The sequence below is a fragment of the Babylonia areolata genome, chromosome 19 (genome assembly GCF_041734735.1).
Source record: "Babylonia areolata isolate BAREFJ2019XMU chromosome 19, ASM4173473v1, whole genome shotgun sequence".
NCBI lineage: Eukaryota > Metazoa > Mollusca > Gastropoda > Neogastropoda > Buccinidae > Babylonia > Babylonia areolata.
The window spans coordinates 35,893,215-35,905,740 of record NC_134894.1 but is presented as its reverse complement, the minus strand read 5'-3'; the positions used below and the strand labels follow the sequence as shown (position 1 = coordinate 35,905,740).

The window sequence follows — 12,526 nt, the reverse complement described above, 5'->3', positions numbered from 1 at the left end:
TCAGCAAAGCTATGTGAAAATAAGAGACACAGAACAGAGTGTCACAGGCAGTGAGAGAAGAATGGAAAGTAACATAAAGACATATACACACAAAATTACTGTTCTTTTTTTCTTTTTCTTTTTTTTTTTGTTTGTTTGTTTGTTTTGTTTGTTTCTGGGATATTGCTTTAAAAAAAAAATACAGACCTGCCAACTATCAAACCAGAACATATTTTTATGTCCAGAACTGATGGTAGTAACTGCTGTAAGTCTGTTTCCCTTTTTTCTATCAAGATTTTTTTCAGGATGAACAGACGGTATTTCTGCTTATGATACCCCTACTTGCTTTCAGAGTGTGTGATAAAAAATATTATTCTGGCATTACTTAACAGTGAACAAATCATAACTTTCCTAATATCACACTAGTTTTCAGAGTGTGTGATAAAAATGATCATTTTGGCATTACTTAGCAGTGAACAAAATAATCATAACTTTCCTAAAATAAATTTAAAAAAATTAAAAAATAATAATGTCAGAATCAATCTTGTAATGACTTGGTTTACAGTCAGGTCAAAAGACTGTTGACAGCAGTCCCCCCCCCCCCCACCCCCCCCCCAAAAAAAAAAAAAAAAAATTACAAAAGCAAAATTTCAATAAAAATCAGTAAACCAGTGTAAAAAAAAAAAACAAAAAAAAAAATCAAACAAATAATAAAATATGCTAAACTCAAATAAAAATTAGCAAAAAAAAAAAAAAAAGTGTCAAAAAACCAAATCACATACAAAATAAACAAAGAGCCAAAACCACCCAACAAAGAACCACAACCCAACGCACCCTGCTGCGCCGGAACAAGAAGGCCAAGAAGAGGTGTAAGGGGAAGACAACTGCGCAGCAGATGGCACCGACTGCCAGGCTCCTCCAAGAGACGTCCAGCAGACCAAATTCCCCGCGGCGCTGAGCACAACAACAGTTTCAGTTTCAGTTTCAGTAGCTCAAGGAGGCGTCACTGCGTTCGGACAAATCCATATACGCTACACCACATCTGCCAAGCAGATGCCTGACCAGCAGCGTAACCCAACGCGCTTAGTCAGGCCTTGAGGAAAAAAAAAAAAGGTGAATAAATAATAGATAAGCTTACACAAATAAATAAATAAATAATAATTATAATGTAAAAAAAAGGTAGTAGTAATAATAATAATAGTAATAGTAATAATAATAATAATAATAAAATTAAAAAAAAACAAAAAAAAAACAGTATGGATTCCTGTGACAGACCTGTAGGCAAATTTCTGTATACTATGAGTTTCAGACATTAAAGTGATTATTTCTGTATACTGTGAGCTTCAGACATTAAAGTATTATAAAATGAATGACTGCCAAGTCTAAAAACACCAAATGGAGAAAGTTTATAAAAACTCTGGGCTGTAAAAGAAGACTCACTTTTAGTGAGTTTTCAGAACAGACTTATGGTCTGAAACATTAAAAGGACACCTTTTATCAAAAGTCAGTCTTATTTTACAAACCACAGTTGTTGTTTTTTTATAACCTTTCTCCATTTAAAGTGATTAGTTTATTAAATCACTGATCGAGTGACTGCCCAATTTAAACAGTCCTTACACTTTTTGTGGAGAAAAACAGTTACCAGCAGTTCAAGGCTTATGACACCACATCAGGAAAAAAAACAAAAAAAAAACAAAAAAAAACCCCTTGAGTTGAGGAAGTAGGAAGGGGAAAGGACATGCCTCTACCTGCAACCCCCCCTCCCAAAGAAAATTCAAAATGCACAAAATACAGTATTCTCATACCATTCTGCTGTACAGTTAACTAAAGTCTGAGTATTTTAAACATTGCATCTGGTGTCTTAAAGACAGTCCATGGGGCAAAGCTTCTGCTGTCTGCTACAGTTGATAACAACTTTGGTGCAGAAAGTCATGAAATAATTCAAGATCTGGAGCATGGCCTATTTTAAACATCTGTCTTAAAACTGACAAAGGTAGATTGGTTTTCTCATTGTGATATCTATCTATCCATCCACTCACTCATTCATTCAACCATTTATCTGTTTGTTTATCAGCTTTATATCATTATCCTCCTCCTCCTCCTTATTTCTATCATTATAATCATCCTTATTATAATCATCATTTAACTAACTAACTCCGGACGATGGAATGCTATAGCGTTCCTGACGTAAGGCGCGGTTCCGGACAATGGAATGCTTTAGCGGTTTCCACAATAAAAAAAATTGTCCATGTCTTCCTCATGAGGTAGCGTAACAGCTGCAGCTACACTGTGCATTGCAAACGTGTCAAGCATCAAATGGAAAGTTTCATTGTGAGATTCTGCAACAACACACTCGCCAGCAACCAACTGACTTCAGCACCCCACATGACCAGCTAATCTGCATACATATCGAAAATGGCATCGCAGGCGATACAAACGGAAATTTTTGGAGCAAAACAAATCACTGACAGTGGCTTTTACAGCTGCTGAAATGACTGAAATGCTTCAAACTGAAGGTTCCAAAATCAACGAGGATGATGAACGAATAAATCTGCTGTGAAGAAAGCTACCTGCAAGAAGGTACTGACAGTGACTCATATTCGGAGGGCAGTGAAGAGGGAGGGAGATGGGTGAACACACGACCAGAGGATATGGGTCAGTGGGTCAAGTACAGCGTGTTTCTTTCATTTACCTTATGTTTTGTATTTTTTTGTGATTTTTTTTTTCTAACCCTAACAAATGGGCCATCTGTAGGGAAAAGCAAGGGAGAAAACTTTCTGTCCCGAGTGAGTTAAGACTTGTTATTATGATTGAGTCATCAAAGACCTGTCCTATGCTCATAAATGACAATGACAATAGTAAAACATGCACAGTGACAATGCTAAACAGACTCAGTACAGTAAACATTTACAAAGTAAAAAAAAGTTTTTAAATAAAAAAATAAAAAAAGAGAAAATTATACAAAAAAAGAAGAAAAATAATATTAAAAAAAGAAAGAAAAAAAAATCAGCACAATGTCTCACCTGCTCAGGCTGTCTTTTATACCACACAGCGTTGAGGGCCATGTACGACAGCAGCAGCGACAGAAGACACGTCAGCCGCTGAGCGCGGGTGAAGTGGGAGTGAGCTGGTCGTGTGAGGACCGAGCCCCACGCATGGAAGTCAGCCATGTACTGCCGCCACTTGATCAGAAATATCTGCAGAAATATAGAAATTCATGTCTTGACACATGCACACACATCTGCAGAAATACAGAAATTTGTGTCTTGACACATGCACACACATCTGCAGAAATCCAGAAACTCTTATCTTGACACATGCACACACATCTGCATAAACATAGAAATTCATGTCTTGACACATGCACACACATCTGCAGAAACATAGAAACTCTTGTCTTGACACATGCACACACATCTGCAGAAACATAGAAACTCTTGTCTTGACACATGCACACACATCTGCAGAAACATAGAAACTCTTGTCTTGACACATGCACACATATCTGCAGAAATCAGGAAACTTGTCTTGACACATGCACACATATCATTTTCCTGCAACTGTATTTGTTTTCCTGCAAAAGTGGCCTTTTCTACAGAATTTTGCTAGGGACAACTCCCTTACTGCCAAGGGTTCTTTTACATGCGTTAAGTGCATGCTACACACAGGACCACCATTTATCATCTCATGTGAATGACTGATGAGGACTCTTGTTATATTAAACATGGCAACAATGACCACCCACCTGCATGAAGCTGACTTTGTTGTCCAGTGCGACCAGCTCACGCTCCACCTGCCCATCTCCTTCGTCCACGGCAAACCATTTCTCACACAGGAAGAATTGCACCTTGCCTGCAACCCACAACCATCTTCTTCATCTGCTGCCCTCACAGTAGATTTTTGAAAACAAAAACAAAAAAAAAGTGCCAGATAAGTGGACAATTGTAAATTAAGACAAGCTCATAAGTGCTATGATTGTAAGTCGAGTGGACAATCATAAATAAAGACAATATCATTAAGTGCTCAGACAATAAGTATAGTTGATTCAATGGCTTTATGCCCATGCCATATTCAGCACTACTCTTTCTATGCCCACCATCCTGACTATTCAGCATTTCAAACCTGTTTGAAACAGTAAAGTGGATAATTATAAATTAGGACAAGCTCGTAAGTGCTGTCTGACTTTGATTTTGTTTAACCTGATAAAGTGAGGATAACATTTATTATGAGAACCATGTTTCTGTGCAGAATTCAGTCATCCCCATGCAAGGAAGGTGGAAGCAACTCGTGCTCATAGTCACAAGCATGCACAAACTCCCTCCCATGCCCTCTAACCCCCTAACAGACAAGCTCATGAACACATACATATACATCGCCACCCATCCCACCCCCAACCCAGCTTCCCCCCTCCCATACCTCCTCCACACTCCCTGGACTCCCCCACCCACACACACACACACAGCTGACCCACCCAACAACGCTACAACCGAGTGTCCCACACATGCCACAGACCTGTGTTCAGATCCCGGACCAGGACCTGAGTGAGGAACCAGCGAGGGGAGGCTCCGGCGTTGTTGTGCCACAGCTGTACCTTGACGATACGCCCCAGACTGTCAGGGGATCTGAACACCATGACACATTGACAGCGTGTAAGACAGGACGGCAGAAGAAGCGAGACTGAAAGATTAGTCCCTTTCTCACGGAGGCATCACTGTTTTCTCACAAACTCATATACACTACACCACATCTGCTTTGCAGATGCCTGACCAGCAGCGTAACCCAATGTGCTTGGTACGTCCTTGAGTGCATGCATATACATATTTGTATTTCTATCTGAGGTGGGTTTCTTCTTCAGAATTTTGCTGGAGGACAACACTTACGTTGCCATGGGTTCTTTTTCTGTGCACATGGGACCTCTGTTTATCGTCCCATCTGAATGACTAGATGCTCAGTTTGATTTTCCAGTCAAACTTGGGAGAAAGGGCGAGACCGGAATTCAAATCCACACCCTCACGGACAATATACTGGCAGATAAGCATCTTAACCATTCTGGCAGTTGGAAGTGCAAGACAGGACTACAGATATGCAACATTCTGCCAGTTGAAAGAGTGCAAGACAGGACTACAGATATGCAACATTCTGCCAGTTGGAAGTGCAAGACAGGACTACAGATATGCAACATTCTGCCAGTTGGAAGTGTAAGACAGGACTACAGATATGCAACATTCTGCCAGTTGGAAGTGCAAGACAGGACTACAGATATGCAACATTCTGCCAGTTGGAAGTGCAAGACAGGACTACAGATATGCAACATTCTGCCAGTTGGAAGTGTAAGACAGGACTACAGATATGCAACATTCTGCCACTTGGAAGTGTAAGACAGGACTACAGATATGCAACATTCTGCCAGTTGGAAGTGCAAGACAGGACTACAGATATGCAACATTCTGCCAGTTGGAAGTGTAAGACAGGACTACAGATATGCAACATTCTGCCAGTTGGAAGTGTAAGACAGGACTACAGATATGCAACATTCTACCAGTTGGAAGTGTAAGACAGGACTACAGATATGCAACATTCTGCCAGTTGGAAGTGTAAGACAGGACTACAGATATACAACATTCTGCCAGTTGGAAGTGCAAGACAGGACTACAGATATGCAACATTCTGCCAGTTGAAAGAGTGTAAGACAGGACTACAGATATGAAACATTCTGCCGGTTGGAAGTGTAAGACAGGACTACAGATATGCAACATTCTGCCAGTTGGAAGTGCAAGACAGGACTACATATATGCAACATTCTGCCAGGTGGAAGTGCAAGACAGGACTACAGATATGCAACATTCTGCCAGTTGGAAGTGTAAGACAGAACTACAGATATGCAACATTCTGCCAGTTGAAAGAGTGTAAGACAGGACTACAGATATGCAACATTCTGCCAGTTGAAAGAGTGTAAGACAGGACTACAGATATGCAACATTCTGCCAGTTGGAAGTGTAAGACAGGACTACAGATATGCAACATTCTGCCAGTTGGAAGTGTAAGACAGGACTACAGATATGCAACATTCTGCCAGTTGGAAGTGTAAGACAGGACTACAGATATGCAACATTCTGCCAGTTGAAAGAGTGTAAGACAGAACTACAGATATGCAACATTCTGCCAGTTGGAAGTGTAAGACAGGACTACAGATATGCAACATTCTGCCAGTTGAAAGAGTGTAAGACAGAACTACAGATATGAAACATTCTGCCAGTTGGAAGTGTAAGACAGGACTACAGATATGCATCATTCTGCCAGTTGGAAGTGTAAGACAGGACTACAGATATGCAACATTCTGCTGGTTGGAAGTGTAAGACAGGACTACAGATATGCAACATTCTGCTGGTTGGAAGTGTAAGACAGGACTACAGATATGCAACATTCTGCCAGTTGGAAGTGCAAGACAGGACTACAGATATGCAACATTCTGCTGGTTGGAAGTGTAAGACAGGACTACAGATATGCAACATTCTGCCAGTTGGAAGTGTAAGACAGGATTACTGATATGCAACATTCTGCCAGTTGAAAGAGTGTAAGACAGGACTACAGATATGCAACATTCTGCTGGTTGGAAGTGTAAGACAGGACTACAGATATGCAACATTCTGCTGGTTGGAAGTGTAAGACAGGACTACAGATATGCAACATTCTGCCAGTTGGAAGTGTAAGACAGGACTACAGATATGCATCATTCTGCCAGTTGAAAGAGTGTAAGACAGAACTACAGATATGAAACATTCTGCCAGTTGGAAGTGTAAGACAGAACTACAGATATGCATCATTCTGCCAGTTGGAAGTGTAAGACAGGACTACAGATATGCAACATTCTGCCAGTTGAAAGAGTGTAAGACAGGACTACAGATATGCAACATTCTGCCGGTTGGAAGTGTAAGACAGGACTACAGATATGCAACATTCTGCCAGTTGGAAGTGTAAGACAGGACTACAGATATGCAACATTCTGCCAGTTGAAAGAGTGTAAGACAGGACTACAGATATGCAACATTCTGCTGGTTGGAAGTGTAAGACAGGACTACAGATATGCAACATTCTGCCAGTTGAAAGAGTGTAAGACAGGACTACTGATATGCAATATTCTGCTGGTTGAAAGAGTGTAAGACAGGACTACTGATATGCAACATTGTTTCAGTTGCAGTTTCAAGAAGGTGTCAGAGTGTGTGGAGTGATAAATATATGCTACACTACATCTCTTGTAACACTAAAAAAATAAATATATAAATAATAATCATCTAAAAAGGCAGAAGATACATGACCTTCAGATAAACCCACCATGCTGATCACGTTTTGAGAGCCTACGCTTGGTTTGTGTGAGACATCAACATAAAAATGAAATAAAATAATAAGACAAAACATGATCACTTTTTGAGAGCCTACCCCAGGTTTGTGTGAGACATCAAAATAAAAATGAAATAAAATAATAAGACAAACAAAAAACAAAAACAAACAAGGCAAAATTAAACAAATAAGTACATACATTAGAATACAAAGAAGGGAAGGATATGTAGGAGGCATATGATTAACCTCTTGACTGCGCTGTTGACATACGGCGTACGTCATGAAATTATATGTAGGAGGCATATGATTAACCTCTTGACTGCGCTGTTGACATACGGCGTACGTCATGAAATGTCGCTCACCAATGCTGTATTGACGTGCGCTGTACGTCATGTTACAACGTTCCATGTTTCGAGTCCCACATTACAGAAAATGCAGTCTGCTAACCATTAAATTAGCTCCCCTGAGAGCTCTTTATCTCCTGAGTTCCATAAGCTAAAATTATTCATCGGATTGTCATATTTATGGCGGAAGTTTTGCAAGTTTGTACGAAGCTCAAGTTGAGTATGCAAAGCCATGGCTGAACGCAAACAAAGCCCAACACTTGCACTAATACTGAAAGAAATCTTTCGCGATGCAAACAGTAGAGATGAAGATTGTGGACTGAATGAGATAGCACTACGTGAAGTTGATGCCGAAGACAAAGATTCTGACATGGAGGGGGATGGGATGTGGAGTTGCTTGACGAAACTGAAGACAGGCAAGATCAGCTGATTCAAGATGCAGGTGGGTGTTTACGAGGTTTGTCAGTTTATTATTTGCTTTCTGTTTGTTGTAACAATGAATATGACTGCATTGTGTCTGTTTTGAATGTGTTAGCTGTGGTAAGTAGCTTTGTCAGTCACTGATCAGTGTGTGAGAGTGAGAGAGAGTCACGTGTGTACTGTGTGACCAACACTGCGCGAGGGGGCGTGGCTTGCTGGCTGGCTCATTGTTGATGACTGCGTGTGTCGCTCACCAAGAGCTTTCTTTGTATTCGTTTCCAAGTGTGTATTGGTTTGTTGTTGTTGTTTTGTGTGAGAGAGAGAGAGAGAGAGAGAAAGAGAGAGCGCGGGGGGGGGGGGGGGGGGGGATGTTTATAAAACTGAAATCAGAGAAAAATATACATAATTGTGTGCCTGAATTACTTTGTAAATGCAACACTTGTAGAAGTGTGTGTGTGTGTGTGTGTGTGTGTGTGTGGTGTTGTCATTTTGTTTTGTATGAGAAAGAGAGAATGAAGGGGGTGTGGCATACCATGAACCAGTTTCAGTGTGTGTGTTTTTTGGGGGTTTGGGGTGGGGGTGGGGTAGGTGTGTGTGTGTGTGTGTTTGTATTTCAGCTTCTGAAAACAATCAGAAATAAAATACCCATACACAAAGGGGTGGGGGATACAAAGGGGCAATTCGATCGCTCTTCACACACAAACACACACAAAAAAAAAGAAAAAAAAAAAAGGTGTACTGTACGTGAGTAGCTGATAACTGGATGAAAAATACATAGCATGTTCGTACTCATCATGTTTATAGTTATACTAATTCATTCATTGTGTAAATTCGTCTCAGAGATAGAGAGACAGACAGAAAGAGAGACAGAGAGCATGCACACACACACGCACACGCACACACACACACACACACACAGGCATGCATAAATATTTTCATGAACAAACATGCACACACCACACACACATAGACACACACATGCACTTTCACACATACCACACACAAACACGCATGCACACAAACTCACACACACAGATACATAAACACGTACAATCATACATACAAACTTACATACATACATACGAGGGTCATAAGGTGAATTTTTCGGTATAAGGACTTCTAATACAGATAGAAGCTTACTTTTTTTCTTTTTTTTTCAGCGTAGTCTCCCAGCACTGTCACACACTTTTCCCATCTGTGCACAAGCTTCCGTATTCCCTCAGCGTAAAAATCTTTGGACTGATGTCTCAGCCAGTTGCTCACAACACTTCCAGGCCTGTCTTCATCCTCAACACTGCTCCGTCCTTCTTTAAACAATTTAGCCCACTTGTAGACATTTTTTCGGCTGAAACATGTGGCACCATACACAGTTGACATTCTCCTATGAATTTCAACTGGTTTGCACCCTTCAGCAACCAAAAACTTGATAACTGACTGCTGTTCAATCCTGGAGCATGCTTCTTGGTCGGCCATCTTTGTTAATCGCCAAAACTCTCAAAGTTTTTTTTAATCTGCTAAACAAATTAAATCCATGTGAAAAAGAAGTAAAACAAAAAAAAATTTTTTTTTAAAGTAAGCTTCTATCTGTATTAGAAGTCCTTGTACCGAAAAATTCACCTTATTTATTGAATGACCCTCGTACCTACATACATTCATACATACACACAATCATACATACATACATGCAAGCATACATTCATACTTACATGCATAGTAACACGCACACACACGAGCGTACACACATGAGCGTGCACGCACACACACACACATGCACACCTCCCACACCCCCAAACATTCTCACATACATACATACCTATTTCACCCACCTCCCCTGTGTCTCATCCATACAACAACAATCACAACAGAACACTCACCATAAGGGCTCCCCTTCTTGTAATGCGATAAAACAATGAAAAAAAAAAAAAAAACCAGAAAAAAGGGAAAAGAAAAAGAAAAAGCACCACTTTCCCCAAGTTCCTAACAATCAAGAAAAATTCTCTTTCTCTTTCCATTCCATCCTGGTCATCACCAGACCACTGTCCACTCTGCAGCACTCTTCTTGACCACAAGTTGTTTCCAAGATCACCGGATATTCACAAATCTCCAAGATGTTCAATGAACACAGTCAACACTGTTTTCATGGGTCTCCATTCTTCACAAAAGATTCACACTGAACACAATCCAGCTGAAACATTCAGATCCTTCATCTTCAGATCTGCCCTCTTATCACACACAGAACACCTTCAGATCTACCTTCTAATAACAAACTGAACTCTTCCATCGTCAGACCTACCCTCTAATAACAGACTGAACTCTTCCATCTTCAGACCTACCCTCTAATAACAGAATTCTTCCATCATCAGACCTACCCTCTAATAACAGACTGAACTCTTCCATCTTTAGACCTACCCTCTAATAACAGACTGAACTCTTCCATCTTCAGACCTACTATCTAATAAAAGACAATTCTTTCATCTTCAGACCTGCCCCTTAATAACAGACTGAACTCTTTAATTTTCAGATCTACCATCTTAGCACATACAGAACTCTTTCATCTTCAGATCCACCCTCTTATCACACAGGGAACACCATCTTCAGTTCTACCCTCTTTATCATACAAAGATCTGTAACTACACCATTGGTGTTGTCCTTGACAATACACTGTCCATGCAAAAATTTATCAGTCAGACATGTCAGTCCTGCTACTGTCAACTGCGGCGCATCAGTGCCATCCAGAAATATCTGTCCACTGACGCAACATCTAGACTTGTCGTTTCTCTCATTCTCTCTCGCCTTGACTACTTAACTCTCTATTGTCTGGTTTGCCTGCTTCATCCATTCAGTCCCTTCAGCGCATACGAAACTCTGCTGCCCGACTCGTCCTCAGAAAGAAAAGATCTGAGCACATCACTCCTCTTTTGCAACATCTCCACTGGCTCCCTGTCTCACACCGAATAAAGTACAAGATCAGCACTCTATGTTATAGATGCATTCACAAAACTGCCCCTTCCTATCTCTGTGGCTGCCTTCACCTCTATACTCCATCTCGCTCACTACGATCGGCTTCGGATCCACTCTGTTTACACATACCCAGATTCACACACTCGACTGTTGGCTGCCATTCTTTCTCTGTCTCTGGACCTTGTGATTGGAATGAACTTCCTCTTTCGTTTCGTCAAGTCTCCACACTCAGCTCTTTCAAGTCTGGCCTTAAAACCCACCTCTTCCCAAAATAGCCTCCCTTGCCTGCCTCTTCCTTGTCTTTAGTTTCTACAGTTTTAGAGTTATGCATGCATATGAATGACTGGTGCAAAAGCGCTTTAATTTGTCTCTGCACAAGATTCAGCGCTATATAAATACCATTATTAATGTTATCATTCATCTCCCTATTGCTATTTTTCATCATCTTCTTCTCTCATTGCCCAACACAGCTTCACACAATCCTATTCCAGACTAATGCTGGGAAACACAACGCAGACAATCACTCACAATACTACAGTAGGCAACATCATTTCCCTCCTACCATGGTAGCCTTTTTACTATTTTATCTTCTTCTTTTTCAGAAGACACAACAGCTGGCATACATTTCCAAATCACATTAATACATTGTGTAAACATTTTTTTTTTTTTTTAAGTTTCAATCAAAAACATGCAGTGCCAGGTTGTTTTTAAATGTACAGATGGCAGGCTAGCTCCTGGCAGATATACACATATGTACATACAGCCTCAATTCCATGAGCTACATTTGGGTGAATGAATCTGGGCCAGTGGCATGCTAGTCTTCTTGACACAGAAAGTCATCAAACTGAAACACACAAACTGACTACCAGAAAGTCATCAAACTGAAACACACAAACTGACTACTCAAGATGAATTCCAACACACAGAAGAGATGTTAACCCCAGTTCTTTCTCCCAAACTAACTCAGGAAGGGATGGAGTGGTTGTGCGGGGAGGGAGAGGGGAAGGTAAGCTGTTGTCAGCAAACACTTTACAGCCAGATGGTACTGGTGTGGAAGTTGGTACGGATATTTCAGATCTGCATTGGTGATCCACTCTCTCTCACTGCTTTGGATCACTGCAGCTGGGATACCAGATTTCTGGGCCAGTAAGAGTCTTGTACATCTCCCTCATCACATCACCCAATGCTTTTATACTAGCACTCCCAATCAGGAATCAGACATTTACATTTCTGAATCTATGAAACTGTCCCATAATGTCGTCATAGGCAAGTAATAGCACTTTGGACCAATTTCTTTGTTGAAAGCAAATGGGTAGTCTGTGATCAAAAGCAAGGGAGAAAACTGTGGTCAAAAACAGGGGAGAAAACTGGTCAAAAGCAGGGGGAAATACTGGTTGAAAGCTATCATTTCTTTGCTGAAAGCAAATGGACAGTCTGTGATCAAAAGCAAGGCAAAAACTGTGGTCAAAGGCAAGGACGAAAAC

The 12,526-nt window shown here is 40.7% G+C and overlaps 1 protein-coding gene across 2 annotated transcripts in view; it reads right to left on the bottom strand.

Annotated features, from left to right (window-relative positions):
- Positions 1–12,526, bottom strand: part of LOC143293662 (polycystin-1-like protein 1) — a 233,326-nt gene that overhangs the window by 21,575 nt on the left and 199,225 nt on the right. For both annotated transcript variants that reach the window (XM_076604790.1, XM_076604791.1), the window contains exons 41-44: positions 4,492–4,601; positions 3,725–3,831; positions 3,003–3,176; positions 814–933 (exon numbers count right to left, since the gene is read on the bottom strand). In XM_076604790.1, coding sequence (XP_076460905.1) covers positions 814–933; positions 3,003–3,176; positions 3,725–3,831; positions 4,492–4,601 — 511 coding nt within the window. The remainder of the gene's footprint in view (positions 1–813; positions 934–3,002; positions 3,177–3,724; positions 3,832–4,491; positions 4,602–12,526) is intronic.